We start from the raw sequence: 19,631 nt of genomic DNA on the forward strand, positions 1-19,631 counted from the left end.
CTTTCACCTGTATAAATACAAATAAATACATTTAGATAAACACACATATATATATATATATATATATATATATATATATATATATATATATATATATATATATATATGTAATACGAAATCCCACATATTTATTCGCATATAAATAATATTAATAATAAATATATGTAAAGCCGATGCAGATCAAATTCATTTTCATATTTTGACTTTACAGCAGCTGTGTTTATTTCGACATTTTCAATATTTGCCTCGATGTGTCGCTCAATGGAATACGAATACGAAACTTCGACATATTTGGAAAACAATAACAATGCCAATACACATAAACACACCCACACACCCACACACACAGAGAGAGAGAGAGGCTGGAAAATCAAAACAGATGCGTTGCCAAGCACAAATTGAAAATTAGTCGGAAAAGAGGAACGAACGAACGCTTAATGCAACGAGTGCCTGGCTGGCTGACTGGCTGGTTGGCAGTTTTAAATAGGCTTTCATTACACAACCAATTGACAGTCACATGCCACAAACAAAACCAGCTACACACACAGGCACACTCACACACATTATGGCCAAAACTGAGACGAAAACGCGGCTAACCACAGCTGCATCGACAACAAAAAAATTGGTTCATGCGAGCATTGTTAAAATATTGCAATCCATTTAGATCTAACTGGCTAACACACTCTACTCTCTCTCTCTCTCTCTCTCTCGCTATCTGCTTGTGGCCAAAAGAGTTGCCAAAAATGAACTTTGTCAATTAATTGTTCAGCTTTGCTATCGAATGCCCAATATTAAAATGCGAATTTCCAGCCCACCAAATGCACTGCACATGTATGCATGCGCGTGCATGCGTGTGTGTGTGTGTGTGTGTGTGTAAATTAGCAATGTAAATATACCAATTTAAAATGCCGTACAATAAATATGAATACAAAAGCGTCGCACAGAACAAAAAAAAAAAAAACAAAAAAGAAAACAAACGACGATATCAGCGGCAAATAATTGAATTTACCCACAGTAAAACAACGCGTGGGCCAAAGCCCGCAGCAGCACACACACTCACACAGTGAAATTTACAGACACACTCACACACATAGACAATTGTACACTCTGGCAAATAGACAGACAGACAAATAGACAAGCCAACATATTGTGTGCCTTTGTACGAATCTAATAAACCGAATACTGCATTCGCATATATGTAGAGTTATATGCGCACACACACGCACACAGGCACACGCACATGTACACATATACATATATGCAAAAATAACTTCAGCGTGTGTGGCGCTGTCTGTGTATTTGCATATATATGCGTGTGCCTCGCTTATGGATAAAAACACTAGACAACATGCGGCTCAACTCTGGAAACTATTTGGGAAAGATCTATAAACAATTATCAGCAGGATTTTATATATCTTTAATATATAGAAAGTTAACTGCTCTATAGCGAGATATCGGATATTTAAATTATTACTGATAGATATATGCGCCTACCATTCGATATGATATATGATATAGAAAAATTGATAGAATATATACATGTAAGAATAATTTACATGTATTTTGGCATGTAAATATGTATGCTTCTATGTTTGTCTGTATATGCATCCTTATAGCTTAACACGCATGCATGCATGTCTTTAGGTATGTAAGTATGCATGTTAGCATATATTTGTGTATGTATGTGTGTATGTATTTTTATACATACATTTCAACTAGATTTCCATATATGCATATATAAATGCATACACGAATACAGGCATACATATGCATGCATGCATGCATGTTAATCCCTTTCATACACTTCTAACTGCAGCTCTGAACTTATGCATTTATTATGTTGTCTAGTGTAATATTTAAGGGAGCGTTTGATTATGCCAGCTATAGAGCCAATACTCATGAAATATTGAAAAGCTGCGGGTCCGGGGCAGGTATGTGGGTGTGGCCACGGCAAGAGGCGTAAGTGTAGGGGTGTGTGTATAAGTGTGTGCGTGTGTGTGTGCGTGTCACGCGGCGCACACGAATGATGAAATATGCATGAAATTGACTTTTATGCCAAGCTAAAATCACGGCATCTGCATAGACGAGCCAAAAGCCCCTCAGCTGGCGGGAAGGAGGAGCGGACGAAACCCCAAACATTGTTGTTTTGGGGTTATGTAACTTTAATTGAAATGTAAACTGTAAGCCGCACGCGACTCAAATGAGTAAAGCGACATTTTAATGTGCCAAACAATGGATCCTGCCCACAGTTAACGAGCAGCGAACGCGAACCCCAATAAATGGTCCATTTTAAATAGCATTTATATACACACACACACACACACTCGCATAAATGTATGTGTTTTGTTTTTTCACATGTTAGCGCATTTTAATTGCGTCAAAAAGTCAAATGAATATGCGAATGGTTCAAAAATGGTTAAGCACTGGCCAACATAGGCCACATTATGCATAAACATATCAATGTGTTTATGGCTCTGCTGCCCTCCCCTGGCTGCATAATGAATATGAAATGAGACCAGGCCTAATAATGTTAAATATTTGCATTTTTTGCACTCTGCTGTGAAACAGTTAGCATGCGACTGTTTAAGCAATTTGTAGTTTAAAAGTGTTTAGTTTAATGTGACAGCAAAGAAACATATTTAGATTTATATTGTGTATATATGAGAGCATAATTTATATATATTTGAGTAAAATGAAAAAGACATTCAGTAAGCAATGCAGAGACTTGAGCTAAAGTCTAGCCACAGACTGAGATGCTACGAAATTGTTTTATACAGAATAACTCAGATGATCGCTCTCTAATCTCATTCTATTACTAGCTAACTTGAGTTTCAGATTCTCTGGTGCAATAAATGAAGATTTGAGAATTGATATTTAGCATGAGCATAAACAACTCAAAATATATGTAATAATATATTTACGTCCATTCGAAAAGTGTTAAGTCGGAAAATACTATATTTTTAATTGATAACTCAAGATATATGTAACTAAGAACGACATCTTTGTTCATTTTGGATATGGCGATGCTGAACATACTACATATATCTTCTAGAGCTATTTAGCTAAACCTAAAACATTAAAAGCTTGAGTAACTATTGGCTCTCTCTTGAGATCTGTCAAAGAAGTTTCAACAGTCGCTTGTCCAAAAACGAGTATTATGCAAACATTCATACTGCTTCCACTAAGATAGTAAAACAGGCCCTTCAAATCACTGTTTAAATAACTAAAATATTTCATATAACAATTCTATGCAACTTCACTTGCTGCAACTCGAAAACCTTTGTAGAACCTATTAAGCCTGACGCATAGCTACAAAATTTTCACAAGCTGCTGCTGATCTCTGTTATCTATATATATAAAAGAAAGTTGTGTAAAAGTGAAGACTGCTTATAACTTGATTTGGGCTGAACCAATTTTCATGGTTTTTGATTTGTTGGATTTGTCTCCGCAACGAGTTTAGTATAGGGTCTTAAAAATACTGAAAAAATTTGCCGAATACTTGAAAAACGCGGTTTTTTCCCCAAATGTTCAAATTTTTTTTATACCCAGTAGGCTTGGTAACAGTGACAGTTTTGACAATAGTGTAGAAGTAAATAAACAAATGTAGTCAGTCAGTCTACGGCACAGCCTCAGGCGAACCTGACTATTCATAAAAAAGCACATTTGTTAAAAAAAAAAATTTTGAAAAACAATACGCATACGGACAAAAGCAAAATATCTCGAAAGTTCAGGTAGGTATTGTTGAATTTGTTTTTCTCAGACATTATTTTTGTAAATAATTTATATTTGTATTTCTCGACATTATTTTTGTAAATAATTTTTATTTATATTTCTCGATTTCTCGATATTTTATGTGGTTTTGTGCGATTGTGCATATTCAGTATTACTATTAATGAAAATGCCGCGTCCTAGAAGATCTAATCTTTCCCAGCGGACCCATAATGCAATTAGGCTACGGAATACCGCGAGTCAATTATCTGACGAAGAACGAGAAAGGCGCCGCGTTAGTACCCAGCAAAGAAGGGCCTTAATTCGTGCTTCTCAAAGAGAGGCAGCCCGTGAAACGGCAATAAGAAATGGTTCAAGGATTGATTTGAATCGAGCAGCGTTTCGATATGATTGTACCATTGACTACAGCTTGAATCGTTTAGTTTGCATTGGTCCAATGGACGTTGTTTGCCAGCATTGTGGCGCATTGAAGTTTGCTGGTGAAACGCCCGGTTTGTGCTGCCTTAGTGGTAAAGTGACATTGCCATTAGTGGTCTCGCCACCAGAGCCATTGCGTTCCCTGCTTTATGGCGAAACACTAGAATCACGACATTTTCTAGCGAACACTCAAAAATACAATGCCTGTTTCCAAATGACTTCATTTGGGGCGGAAATTATTGAAGAACACGGATATAATCCGACATTTAAGGTAATTTACGTTAAACATTTTATTTTCTTATTTGGGATAATGTAGTTGGTTAGATTTCTGTAAAAAGTGTTTGTAAATCTAACTATAACTATGGCTTTGAATGTAAAGATTCAAGGCCAGATTTGCCATCGCATTGGATCATTGCAACCTATTGAAGATGAACAGCACAAATTCTTGCAAATATACTTCATGGGCAATATGGAAGAGCAACTTGATCGGCGCCAAGAAATCAACACTGCGATGAAAAGAGCAATTCTCCAAGATTTGCAGCAAATGCTTCATGAACATCATGCATTGGTCAAGTTGTTCAAGACCGCTTTAGAGCGCATGCCAAGAGATGACTATAAAATAGTAATCAGAGCAGATAAAAGACCAGCTGGAACACATGAACGCACATTTAATGCTCCAACAATCGATGAAGTGGCAATCCTGATTGTTGGTGAAAGCTTGGAAGCACGCGATATTGTGCTTACACGACGCAGTGCTGCGCAACTACAAAGAATATCTGAAACGCACCGTTCATATGACGCTTTACAATACCCGCTGATGTTTTGGCAAGGAGACGATGGATATCACTTTAATATCAAAATGATAAATCCATTGAATGGTAAGATCAATCATTGTTTTCATTTTAACTTTATATATACATTTTATTCTGTTTGCTTTTGGTACACAAAAAAAGTTATCACTCTTAATTTAGTAGAGAGTAGCTGAAAGAGTCGTAAACCTATTAGGGGCTCTAAAATACAATTTTTACTGCATTTGTTTCAGGTGAGGAAACTGGCAAGAAGGTTAGTTCTATGAATTATTACGCATATCGTTTGATGATTCGTGAAAATTCTGACAATTATTTGTTGCGATTTCGTCGACTGTTTCAACAATACTGCGTTGACATGTACGTGAAAATCGAAACGGAGCGCCTGACTTTCATCCGTTTGAATCAAGCTAAATTGCGTTCGGAAGAGTATATTCATTTACGCGATGCAATAATTACAGACGGAGATTCTGAAAATGTTGGTCGATTGACTATTTTACCAGCGACATACACAGGTAGCCCGCGTCATATGCATGAATATGCGCAAGATGCAATGACATATGTTCGTCATTATGGTCGGCCAGATCTATTCATTACATTTACATGTAACCCGAAATGGATCGAAATTATTCAATTGCTGCTTCCCGGACAAACATCAAGTGATCGACACGACATCACCGCACGGGTTTTCAGGCAAAAAATTCGGTCACTAATAAATTACATTGAATGAAAATCTGATTAATAAATTAATTAGAGTGTATCCCAACCTGAACAACATACCTTTTAATCATTTTTTACCTAGAAATAAGGGTAGGGCAATGCAACGCTTGCTGGGACTGCTAGTCTTATATAAAATTTGAAATATAAGTCAACTTAAGGCACACTTTATATGCATATATATGTATGCATATATAAATATGTATGTATATGCAGTGTAATATATTGTTATATACATATACTTATGTGCTGAAAAAGTTGCAAGCCTGCTGCATACGGGCCGAAACAATGTCGCCTGTGTCGTAGCTGTTGCTGTTGTCGCCGCTAGATAATAAATGACCGGCCATTAAATTGCAATTAAAAGCTCATATGTGCACATAAACTTTACGCCAGGCAGCCCAAACAGACGTCGACAGACGCGGACGCAGGGACAGACAGAGAGACAAAGAGACAGAGTCAGAGTCAGACAGACAGACAGACCCAAACCGAGAATTTGCCTATAGCCCACGGACGAACGCATTATAATGAAAGCCAGACGCATTCGCTAGCAGGATAATAGCCCGTATAATAGTAAATTTAACAGTTGGCTTGCTCCAGCCATTTTCCACTGCAGGAGCTCAGTGCTCAATAGTCAGCAGGTCGCACAACTGGTAAACAAATTACGCGCCAGCCAACCGCCCACCACCCACCGTCCCTCGCCCAAGGCCTCAGCACAGCTCTCAAACCCAAGCAAAGGCAAAAATCCCATGCCAAATGGCCATTCGGCTACTTTTCTTACATAATTGACATAACGTATACGTAATATGCAACCGCCTGGGCGCACAGCCTACTAGAGAGTGTGTGTGTGAGTGTGTATGTGTGTGTGTATGTGTGTGTGTGTGTAGTCAATTAGAAAATGTGCATTGTACATAATTAAGATTTATACACACACATTGAACAACAGTCAATGCGAACAGTATTCGTATATCTGCATAGCAAAGTGACCAGATAGTATTTTAGGTCCTGCCACAATGAAATGCAAAAGCCCCTGCAGGGCATGCGAATATGTATATAGATAAGCGGTATATAGTTGGTAACACACATTAATGTGTGCCGTAATCATAGATATACATACATATTATCATAAAATAATATTAAAATACACCTCCCCTTACTATACCTTAACTCTCCTGACTAACTTGCAAAAGGAAATTAAACCCAAATACATAAATATATTCTTAATCAAATTATATTAAAATAGAATAATTTTATCAAGCTGCTGATATCGATATTTATCGATACGCTAAAACTTTAGCATATATCTGAATAGCCAGCGCAGCTCAATCAAGTACAGGGTATCTCAGCTAGGAAAAATGGAACGCTTAGCGCATTTTGCGAACGCCACCGACTGGATGCAAATTTCCATTAGCCATGCAAACGCAAAACTAGCCGCCATTTATCTGTCCAACTAGGCGGGCTGCGGAGCCAGCAGCGGATAGTCATCGGCCTGGCAATAGTTAAAATTTACTGCCCAGTTACCAAACAGCAAGAGCAGAGGCAGAGGCAAAGTCAGCGGCAGCGGCAGCAAGTTGCAAGTTGGCAATATGCATACGCATTTTATGCGATGCAGCAAACGACGCGACGTCGCAGCAGAGAATGCAGAATGGAGAATGGGGCCATTTTAATGGAAATTTTTATTGAAAGCCAACAAAGCGCTCAATGGCCCAGCTAATGGCGTTAGTTGGCCAACTAGAGGAACCACACTAAAGTAGCTTAAAACTTCAAATGAAAGCAACGGCTTCACTCTCTCTCTCTCTCTCTCTCTCTCTCTCTCTCTCTTCATCTCTCTATCTTGCCTTACTTCTTCTCTTTCCTTAACTTTCAGATAAAGTGTTGCAATAATTTTCATGAATATATTATAAATATGCATTGCAGCAAACTGTGACAGAGAACTAGCTGAAAGCATAAGGAATGCGTTATCGATCAGATGCTTTATATTCTTATATAGTTAAATGCTTAATAAGTATATAAGTAGTACTTATATATTGTCATATGAGCTTATTCATGTTTATAAATGATTTATTTAGTATATTTAGTTAAGGGAAAATATTAACCTCTGAAAAGTATCAATTCAAATCAAATCGATATGATTTACAAAAATTTGTTTTTAAACAACATCCTTAGCAAAATGATTGATAGATAATAATTTAACTAAATCATTCCACTAACTAAAAGCTTAACCTTATTATACAACACGTACTCTCTGATTGACGTGGATTTACAAAAATCGGTCAATCGATAACAAAGTCCAACCCTACTAAGGAACATTCTGATAAATTTATAGAATATGGCCAATAAATTAATACAATGTATTATAATTAATTATACTATTCTAATAATTTCACCTATTAAAATAAAGAAACATTGTATTGATAATCGATAACAAAAATCATATATTAATTAGTACTTTTTCCCAGTTACTACTACCTGTAGCTTCTTTTTGAACCAACATACTATATTCCACTTACCATTCTTACGGAACAAAAACCCCATGAAGCGATCACAAAATACACTTCAACTCAAACTTTCGATAAATATATTGAATAGCTACGTTAAACTTCATGAAGCAATTTCCAGCATACTTAACTGTAAATTTATAGAATACAAACGTTAAAAACTGTAAGTATCTTTAACATTGCCCTTTATAACTTACTCAAGAAAAATCGCATTTTCAAAGAACTTGAAGCTAAATGGAATTTCATAGTATCTCCGTTTCTTGCCTCCTGGTAAAGAGCTCTCTGCATACATATTTATTAAAAAGTGCCTTTGTGTCTTTGAGCACAGCAGGAGAAAGGACAAAAGGAATGCAGCCAATAACGTTATCGTTTCCATTATTATTATTTTTTTTTTTTTTTTCACAATTCATTGCCAAGGGCCAAACAAATAGCTTGAGCGTTGAGTGGAGCAAAAGTATTTGCTGCTCGTAATTACATGGAAATGTGCACGCATTAAAAATTAATAACTAACTGCCGCTGCGCCCACAATGTTGTGGGAGTGGCAAACAAACAAATATCAATAAAACAACAAAAGCAAAAGCAAAAAAAAAAACAAGCGTAGGAGACGAGACGCAGATTTAATAAAGTGTATGAAAGGAAAAGAGGCAACAAAGGCGACTTATTAAGTATACGCCGTGGCGGACAGACAGACAGAAAATAATGACGCATACATATTGAAATTTTAATCGCAGATTATGTAAACTTTAAATTGATGAAAAATATGCAGAGGTATTTAATTATTTCTTTAAATGAGTAATATATATATATGTATTTATATGACAATTAATAGATACAATTAGCAAGTTAAATTAATGAAAGCTTAAGTGTTCGATAGAGAGCTTTGGTCAATGAGCATTAATTTCTATATTTGGTTCTCTTTATTGCATCACTCTATCTTCTTTTAACTACATCTCTTCTCTTTTATTTTCTACTACTCTTCTTTGCTGCTGACCTTACATCTCTGTTGAGTTCCTTTTTCTGCCCTAATTCATCTTCCCTCTTTAGGTCGCTTCTCTCCTATCTGTTCTATCTTGCTTTATATGTATTGTCTCTTCTCCCAACTCTAATCGCTTTCACTTCCCCTCATCTTTCTTTCTTATCTCGCTAAACTCCTTTGATTTCTCCATTTCGACATTTCTTCTTATTCCTCTTCTGATATTCACTCACCTTCTCACTCCCATTTCTCGCCTCTTCTCTTTTTTTTGCTCAGTTCACTCGAGTCTTGTCAGTCTATCCTCTTATGGATCTTATCTCCCTCGTCTCTCAAGTCTTAGCTGTCTTCTGTATTCTCTCACCTCTCTTCTCTCAGATCTGTTCTCTCTGCCCTCAACTCTCTTCTCTCATCTTTGTGTTCCCATCTTTATTCAATTTTAGCTCATCTCCCTTCTCTCTCATCTATCCCACATGCTGTCTCCTATTGTCCTTTAATTTTCCTGTCTCTTTTTTCTGTCTTACTTCAGCTCAAGCGTTTGCAGTGAAACATTATCTCTTAATTTGATGATATGCAATATTTCGCCTTAAAAGTTATTAAATAAATTGCAAATATTTAAGCCCGAATATTCGGGCGCAAAAAGACATTCAATGCTAGTACCAAATAAACAGAAGCAGAAAACAAAGCAGAGTGCAGAACAAAAAAAAAAGAAAGCATTCCAAGTGAGCGCTCAGCCCACAGCCTCATTCAAAAATATTGCACAATTTCCATAAATCGCAAAGGACGAAGAGAGAGCGAGCAAGGGAGAGAGAGAGAGAGAGAGAGAGGGGAAAAAGAGAAAAACTCTTTTTGTCGATGAGCAAAGGCAAAATGCAGAAGCGAAAGCCTCACCAATAACAAAAGGCAGGGAAACTGCTGTTAAACTGTTGTTTAAACGCATTGCCAGTGGGAGCGGAGCAGGAGGCGGGAGGGGCAGGGGTAGGGCAGGCCATGGCAGAGGGGCGCAGAGTGAGGGCAACTGCAAATTGGAGGAGTTTTGTGGCCCATTGTGAGACGACGCCGGCACAGGAACCACAAGCCGCACACCCACAACGCAGCACTCAGGCCACAACAGCCACACACACATGCACACACACACATGCACTCACACATGGCTAGCAATGTATTGGGTATTGTAAAATCCCTTTGATTTTTTGCCGCACCGTTGCAAACAGCAATTTGGCAAATCCTTTCACAATCAAAATCAACCGCAGATGAAATTTTCCCCAAAAATTGCTAGGCAAAAAGGGCGTGAGTTTGAACTGCGTTTGCGGCGCTCCATAACTGTGCCCATATGCCCCACGAAGATTAAATACACTAGCGAGATAAACGAAGCCGATTACACTAAGCTCATCTGGGCCACAATTCCATTTGCAACAGTTTAAAGCGCTCTTAGCCAAGCCGAAATCAGCTGGAGGACTCTAAACTTTATCGATATATAGATATATATTCATCAGTTTGTTACGCAATGATATTAGCTTTGTGCCAAGGGTATTTGAGCCAGGTTTTTCTTTCAGCTTTTTCCGGCTGCACTCCAAAAATCATTCGACAGTTAAACGAAAAATTAGCGCTAAGTGTTGCGTTGCCTCAGAGTTTGGCTCTTGACGTGGCTGTCGTTCATTTTACCTGTACAGGTGCTTAAGCATTTTACGAGCAACTGTATTCAATTGGGAACTGCAGCTGCCAGACCCTGACAGCCTGACTGCCTGCATTACGCATACGCCGCGTGTTAACTGCGCTTAAAAGTCAGGCCAATAAGTTGCAGCTTGTAAATTGCCTCATCTCGTTGACTTGTTGTTGTTGTTGCTGCTGCTGTTGCTGCTGTTGCTGTTTGTGTAATGAAAACTTTTACAACGCCATATGCAGGCTATTAAATAACAGCTCACACACAAACACGGACACACACACACAGACGCACACGCACATGCCTTGAAATATGCAATCAAGCTCATTTATACTCATTAAGCGCTTATGTGCAAAGCGCATATAAGAAGAACAGAATGCACAGGAGAGGATGAGCATGATAGAGGGGATACGTATACACTTACATATATGAGACTTAGAAAGTATATGAGAAGAAGAAGATTGAGAGGAGAAGGAGATGTGAAATACTTATAGCATAGTTCATAAAACATATATAGGAAAGGGCATAAGATCTAAGAAAGGGATAAGAGTTTATGTGCAGCTTAATAGCTAAAGTTTCTGCAAAGAAAGAGATTCAGGCATCGTTAAGATCTAAGAGATGAGATTAAATAAGGAAGACTACGAGATAGAATGTAAGAGGTAAGAGTTATAGGTAAGAGGTAAGAAGAGAGCTAAAAACTTATAGCTTTCACGCTAAGGGAATTCCACGTAATTATCTTATCAATATTTTATTTTTAATTTTAATAAATTATAATATATATAATAATAAATATAATTAACATATAAATAAAATACAATTTTATTTCATAATAATAGAATAATTTCACGCAATTTCTTCATTATAAAAATATGAATATAACAAGAAATGCCATTTAATATATATTCACTTATAAACAGAAAATAAATGGCCGGCCCATCAATGAGCTAGGGACCCTCGCCATATGGCGAACGTCCCTGTTGAACGGCGAAGCGATGCGATGCGTGTGCGTATTTTTTTTTCTCTCTCTCTCTCTCTCTCTATGCCCGCTCTTCTGCTTAACTCGACTTGCCTGCTAATATGTTTCTGATGTCTTCCAGAAGGGGAAGCTGCGTGCGCCTTAACGTAGGCAACAGTTTGTGTTTTTTTTTAACTTTTACTTCATAGACTGTGCTCGGTAGCTGCTCAGTCCGCTCAGTTGAGTCTTGGGCTCTATATGCTGATTACTTTGCTGCTGCAGCTATTTGGTATATGAATTTACTGCCTTACTGCTTGCTGCAGCGCACCAGCTTAAGTAATTAACAAATTAAAATATGTATGCGATAGAGGAATATTCTCAGCTCTCCACTCTGTCCCGGGCAGTGCTGCAGTTCGTTGACAAGGGTTGACTAAAGGGTGAAGACTTAAGGCAGCACTTGCATAAAGGAGAACCGACGACTTAAAAGCATTTCAGCTTAGCATTGCCATTAACAATGTTACGTATACGCACTGTGATCTTTAGTGAAGAAGATGAGGCAAAGATAGTGAATGTCATGGGAAGAGAAGATATAGTTGCATTTCTATTATGAATTTGAATTTGTGGTAATTTCAATATGCATTTCATTAAGTCAGCTGCATATCTAGTCTATATATTGGATGATAGCTATACTACCCTGATGATGATGAGGTGATCAGCTGTTGGCCTCATATAATCGGTTATATTTATATATATAATATTCCTTATCATTATGAATTTGAATTTGTGGTAATTTCAATATGCATTTCATTAAGTCAGCTGCATATCTAGTCTATATATTGGATGATAGCTATACTACCCTGATGATGATGAGGTGATCAGCTGTTGGCCTCATATAATCGGTTATATTTATATATATAATATTCCTTATCATTTTGTTAACCTCACTAATTTTAGTTTAAGCAAAATAAATCGATAAAAGTTCGATAAATACATAAATCAATTAAGAATCAATAAATATTTGGTGATTACGATAAAATCTAGTCAGGATAACAAAACTCAATAAAAGTTGCCATATTTGATAACTATTGAATGAATGCTCGATAAATATTCGATACCACAGCAAAACGGAAGTTTATCGAAAAGTTACTTTTGTATAAGCAATCAATAAAAATAAATTATTAGTTGAAACATCATTCGATTACTATTAAATATATTAAATTAAATTATTCGATTAATTATATACAACTTATTCACCACCATTCATTATTCATGACAATTTATGCATAGAAAAGTCAACAACTTTAATAGCAAATTGTCGAGGAAATATTCAAAACATTTCCATGAAAATGGCGTAATTTACACACGTTTAGCGACAGCTGCTAGCTTATAATAGTTTCTGGCCAATTCTGGAAATGTCAATGCCGTGTCCGTAACCGAAGCGACTGGCCAAAACCAGTCGCATCGCATCAACAAAGGCCCCATAAATAATTTCGTTCGCAATTCAATTTCCAGCTAAATGCCGGCGTCACATTTGACAGAGTGTTGGAGTTATGCCTCAGCGAACACCCTCTTGGCCAATTTGGTAGTGGCAACTGTTGCAAAATGCGCACTTTTCACACCCGGGGCCGCAAATAGTATTTAGAGTGTGCCCCTGTGTGTGTGTGTGTGTGTGTGTGTGCTGGCAAATCGCATAAATCATACGCCCAGTTGTACACGAAGGATACTCGGATACTTGGATACTTGGATACTTGGGGCGTTAATTGTAAATAAATAACATATTAAAATTTCCAGTCAATAAGTTTAAGCCGTAATTAAAAGTAATAATGTGCACAGCAATACGAAGAAAACGTTCGGTCGACTTCAGTACCTGCTGGCAGGATGCCGAGCAACCAGTCAGCCAGCCAGCCAGCAGCCAGGACCTGCGAGAATTGCCCCTGCTGCTTCAGCTGTTGCTGCCAACGGCAGGCGTCGCAAACTTTTGCGAAAAAGGTCAATTAAACTGCATTAAGTTTAATAACTTTTGTGCAAACGAACGAACGAACGAACGTTTCATTCGAACGTACTGGCGCACTGTTACCATGTATCTGCAGAGCCAGCCCATTACTGCCCCGCCCAACACAGCCAGCCCAGCCCAGCCCAGCCCCGACCATATTAAAACGAAGGCAAAGGCTTTTGGCCAGCGGATTATGTACAAAACAGACATAGGGGTCCACAAAAAGAGAGAACACGCTACGAGTAGAACGCAACATATTGTGCGGCTGGCCACACGCAGCGTCAACAGCAACAATAACAAGCAGTTAGACGGGGCATGCACAGCCATAGGGATACCCCGTGTTAGGTAAGGTATTGAAGAACAGAGATATATAGCAGCTCAAGCATATGAATCCTTATAAATTGCTTAGTTTCTCTAACTCGTTTTTCTCCCTTGCTTAGCGAGAATGATATATTCTGAGAGAGAGAGAGAGAGACTTAAGAGGACCTGACTCTTTCATTACCTCTCTGTTTTTGTGCACACTCTCTTTCTTTCTGCAGTATAATTTTTTTCGTTCTTTCTATCCCATTCTCTCGTACTCAGAAGTAGACCCTCTGTTTCTCTCCCTTGCTCACTATCTAGCTCTTTTTTCTTCCTCCCCTGCCTGTTGTTCTTTCAGCCACTATGTCCCTCTCCCTCCCGACTTTTCTTTCTTCTGGTTAGATTCAACGTCTTACGCCTTACGTTCTTTACCTTTATCTGTATATCAATTTTCCCAGTCGATCTCTCCCTCTCTCTCTCGATCTACCTCTTCTCTTTGTTTCTCTCCTTCCATGTGATTCTTTTTCTGTAAGCTCTGCACCTGTCTCTGTCTCTGTGTCTATCCCTTTCTCTTCTCTCTTCTCTTCTCTCTCTTTCTCTAACTATTTTTCATTTTTCAGTCTCACTGTTTTCATCTTGCCTCTTTCTCTGATTTCATATCGCTCCACCTATTCTCACAGCAAAAACTACATTATAAACTGCTTATGCAATTCAGAGGCTAAACCGATAACATCTACGGGTAAAGACGATGATTCATTTTACGGCATCCGCATTCAGCTCTCCGTCTTTTTGCTGCACAGCTTTATTATACCCCTTTGACCTTGGTGCTACTTGCTGGGTATAGCAATAACATACATAGGTAGCAACACCTGTTTATGGTTTTTCGGCACAGCATTTTACAACTGCCAGGCCAAGGGAAGGATGCTCACAAGCACACACACACTCACACACGCACACACAAAAGAGAGAGAGAGAGAGACAGAGAATGGTCGTCTGTTGTGTCGTTTGGTCGAGGCCAAAAGTTTTCGTAGCCAACTAATTTTTTCCTGTCAACTGCACAGACGACAACAAAAAAGCAAAAGGCGATGGCGACGGCGACAACGGCGTCTTGGCGGGAAACTCGCCGAAAAAGAAGCCAACGGGGCCAAAGAGCGAAAGAGAGGGAAGACAGAGCAGAGCTGAAGGTGAAATTAAATGTAAGCAGCGCAGGATATACGAAGGATGTGCGTGTCTTGGCTCTTGCGTGTGTGTGTGTGTGTGTGTGGGTGTCTGTGTGTGTGTGTGTGTGTGTTGCCATTTGCTTACGCCTGATTATGCGTTTGCATGCACATAAAGGCAAAAGTCAAACAGGAGACAAACTTCCTCGCCAGACCAACAGCAAACAGCAAACAACAAGCAAACAGCAGCCGTTCGTTCGCTTTGGCTACCTTTTTTTATTATCATTATTTTTATTTTTTATTTATTTACGTGCGCTTGACAGCAGGTGTTTGCTCTGTAGGTGTGTGTGTCTGTGTGTGTGTGTGTGTGCGTGAACAAATTTGATGGCATTTTATGCCATTGCAGATCAGCTCAAAAACTGCCGACCAAGCTTGCCCCTGCCTCAGCCGTGCCATAAAAATAATGCGAACTTGGGAGCTTGCGTGCCGCTCAGCCCCCATCGCATCCTCCAATGGCTCCAGCGAGTGTCTTGCTTCTTTCGGCAGTTCATTTGCAGCACATAATATGTATGAGGCGCTTGTGTCATGCAATCTTCAAGACTTTCAATTGTATGCAAACCTAATCTTATTTAGTGGCAGTTAAGGCAGAGAGAGGAGAGCAGTCAAGAGGGTCTATTCCTTCTTTTAGTTTGTCATAATATATGATTATGTAGTATAATAATAGGGACCTATTTATCATCATATATTTTTATATAAACATATATACATATATTATATATATCATTATCTAGCTTTCCCTCTCCATCGCCCCCTATATTTATTTCTAGACTTTCACTTCCCTTCTCTCTAACTCTCTCTTTATATATATTTTCTTTCTCTATCTCCTATTCTTAATGTATCTTGCTCTCTCTCTCTCTCTCTTTCTCTTTGTGTCGATCTCATATTTTCTCTCTCTCTGCTCTGGCTCAACTTCTGTTTCTATCTCTCTATTTCTATGTGTCCTTTTCCCACTCTATCTCTCTCACTCACTCTCTATCTCTTTCTCTCTCTCTCTCTCTCTCTCTCTCTCTCTCTCTCTCTCTCCCTCATTTAATGCCCGTCCAATTAATTTATATTTCCATATATTCAAGTTCTTCCACTAAAAAACTTCCCACTTTGTACATTATTTTATGTTTTTTGTTGTTGTTGTTTTTTCTTTTAATAATTTGTAGCGCGCCCACTCGAATGCATTTCGAATTGGCGTTGCCAACTCTCACGGTCGGTGCTTTAATAGGTGTCATGCCAACAGTTATCCGCTTTTATTTGCTTTCCATTCTTTTGTTTTCACATTTCGGTGTCTTTTCTTTAATTATGAATACACAGTCCCACACACATACACACACATCCATACACACGCACACTCACACTCACACTTGTTATGCCCATTGGCCCATCAAATTGTCTGCAAGGTAACAGAGTATTAAGAATTTTTCAGCGGCAGCACTTTTTTGACCAGCCCAACAGAGAATGAGAAAGAGAGAGAGAGAGAGCGAGAGAGACAGGAAGTGGCAGCTGGGCGGCGGAGGGGCGTGGCTCTATGGCAACGCAAGCCGCTTAACGCAACCAACTGCCAAATGTAAATATACTCCAACCCCAAGTAAAGACCAGCAGCAGCAGCATGGTATGAAAAAAAAATACTTATACTATATAAAACTTTCTTAATAATACAAAAATAAAAAAATAACAAAAAAATACGTTCATTCAAGGCGCAGCAGAGCCGCAAGCGGAATGCGCATTGTTTTCAGCTTTTCGGCAGCAAAAGCAACAACAACAAGTGGGTAAATTCAGAACGGAACTGGGCAACTGGGAGCTGGGAGCTGGGAGCAGGGAGCAGGAGGCGACAAGGCAGCGCCGAGCACAGCGCAGCGCAGCGCGGGATGCGGCGCGGCTTGAGGAACTTAAAAACTTTGGCCATATCCCGCAGCTATGAACAACAGCAATCAATTTTCACATGCCGGCGAACAAATGTGCCGCAACGGGCGGCCCAGCGGCCCTGACTGCGACTCCAACTCTGGCGAGGATGGCGTGGATGGTGCTGTGGGGTGGTGTAGTAAGTTGGCCACCCTGCCTGCCACTGGGTATTTTTTAAAATTATAATGCGGCAGCGTGTGCGCGTGTGAAAATGCCGTCATGGCCATCATCAAACTGGGCAAACACACTGGACACCAGTCCTGTCCAGGCTAGTCCTGTCCAGGCGAGTCCTATCCTGGCCAGTCCTAGCGCAGCACACACACATATATTTACCAAGCGCTTCACATTACGTCCAGTTCCATCAAATCAGTGCAGACACGCCCACGCCCACGCACACCACTCAAACGCCTCCATCGTGAGCGCGTCGCTGATTAATTTCTCGTTTTTGCGCCATTTTCTATTTGTCTTGGTCTTGGTAATTACAACAAGTTCCCTCGCACAAGATAAACACAGCATCTGGAGCAGCGGCAGTGGCAGTGGCAGTGGCAGCATCCGTGGCAGCAGCAGCATCAGTAACATCTGCCAGAGCCAACAGCCAGAAGCTGCCCCGGCGCGAAGTGATTCGCAGCTGGGTGAATGCTTCCGGTAATTGAATCAAATGAAGCAGCATTAGTAAGTATTAGCTTCTTATGCAGCCAGCCGCCGCTACACATTGCATAACTCTGTTTGTTTTTTTCTAAATTAATTTTTAATTTAATAAACGTGTTTAGAGGGCGCCGGCCAGCGAGCGATACGGAGCTCGACGTGAGCTAGTTTACCCGCAGCAGACGCCAAGGGGCGGAACGGCAAACGAATTGAGCGTGTGTATAGAATATATATATACATATAAATATACCATGTTATAGGACTTGCTTGACTCAGAGATACTCTGTAAATGTATAGGAAATTGTGTAAAATATAGAGTTTATTTAATAGTCCAAAAATAGTTCCAGAGTCTTATAGAAAACTTTGATTCGATGATAGCTATATAGCTTATATATACCTCTCTATATAGGATGTTAGCGGTCGAGCTTAAGCAACTTTAGTTTATGCGTGGTATGCTTGGCTCAGAGATCTGTTCTGATCTGCTCTGTTCTGCTCTGATCTGCTCTGTTATTATTTATATGGAGATATTACTCAAAATTGAAACGAATCAAGCAGCTGCTATGCTTTCTATATTATTCAAATTCTCTATATATTCCACTCTTCTAGCTCACATACAGCACATTTACAGGGTATTAGAAAACATTTATTTTTTTAAGTTCTCTAGACCTTGCTAAAGTAACGTTGACTTAGCTCTGAGTAAACTTAAACATTTCTTTTTATTATAATTGTTTAACGGACTTCATTAATATAATCAAGCAAAAAGTTGGTAAAACCAACGCAAAACTTTTTTATGCCTCAACAGAAATATATATTATTCAGAAACTAAGTTAAAGAATGTAAATTGCACAGCGGACACTTAAGTAGCTAAAAATAAAATATTATGTCGACTTAAGCCTAATTTGAAAATCTTAAAAAAACAAAAGACACCAAACGGAATTTCTTTTTTCTTTTAAGATATCCATTTAGCTATTATTACGTCTAATAAACCTTATGACAATGTAATACCCTAATGCTGGTCTATGCTGGGACTTAAAAGTATATGAAGTACATAAATAGACGACGAGTTCGGTGGCTAGCAGGGGGCGTGGCAGGCAGGCAGGCAATTTCAGTTGGTCAGCAGATTTTCGCTGGTTCGCGAAGCCCAAAAAAAAAAAAAAGATGTAAAGAAAAAATGAGAGAGAAAGAGACAGAAAAACGAAAATAAAAGTAAAGCAACACAGCACAAAGCGCAACGGGCAGCAGAGGACATAGAGAGAAGGAATACGTTTTCCAAGATAAACGGAAACAAGCCAAGATGGAATTAATTTTCCGCTTTGAACAAACAAGCGGATGTAAATAAAAAGCGAACCAGCGAACGTTTTCTGCGTCAAAGTGAAAGCGCAGGGGGCGGGGCAGAGCAGGAAGCGCACCCAAAGGAGACCAAAGTAGACGGGCAGCCGCAATGGCTTAGACATACCTTACCGCCCACTGCCCCACCGCCCCCCTCCTACAGCTGCTGCTGCTGGTGTTTTTGTTTTTGTTTTTCGTGAAGCTGTTTAGGCGCGCGCGTCTGCCAAGTTTTGGTCCACGGCGAGAGGCTGGCCCAAGTTATGTGCTGTTAATGACTGTACAAGAAGTTTAATTGTATGCCCAGCCTTAAGCCGAGCGAGTCGAAAGATGGGGCGATACAGATAGGCGCGACAGCAGGAGGGAGTGAGAGCGACAAGGCTGAAGAAAGGCGTGTGGTTGAGGGAGTGAGACAGAGTAGAGGGAATAGTGGACACACACACACACACAGACAAATGCCTATTGACAAATTGCAATTTAAATAGACAGCAATAAGTTAAACAGACGC

General features: G+C 39.2%; 1 protein-coding gene and 1 long non-coding RNA gene across 2 annotated transcripts; both read left to right on the forward strand.

Moving 5' to 3' along the window:
* Positions 1 to 4,989: 4,989 nt before the first annotated feature.
* LOC122757566 lies at positions 4,990 to 5,724 on the forward strand. Its single transcript, XM_044010057.1, has 2 exons — positions 4,990 to 5,024; positions 5,189 to 5,724. Exons 1-2 carry the CDS (start codon positions 5,006 to 5,008, stop codon positions 5,680 to 5,682), a joined length of 513 nt encoding a protein of 170 aa, XP_043865992.1. The 5' UTR covers positions 4,990 to 5,005; the 3' UTR covers positions 5,683 to 5,724.
* Positions 5,725 to 12,942: 7,218 nt separating this feature from the next.
* Positions 12,943 to 18,204, forward strand: LOC26528024. Its single transcript, XR_001449122.3, has 5 exons — positions 12,943 to 13,514; positions 13,586 to 14,090; positions 16,677 to 16,862; positions 16,948 to 17,824; positions 17,923 to 18,204. It is a non-coding gene; the product is annotated as an uncharacterized LOC26528024 (long non-coding RNA).
* The last annotated feature ends 1,427 nt before the right edge of the window (positions 18,205 to 19,631 follow it).

This window comes from Drosophila mojavensis, unplaced genomic scaffold (assembly GCF_018153725.1).
Source record: "Drosophila mojavensis isolate 15081-1352.22 unplaced genomic scaffold, ASM1815372v1 contig_74, whole genome shotgun sequence".
NCBI lineage: Eukaryota > Metazoa > Arthropoda > Insecta > Diptera > Drosophilidae > Drosophila > Drosophila mojavensis.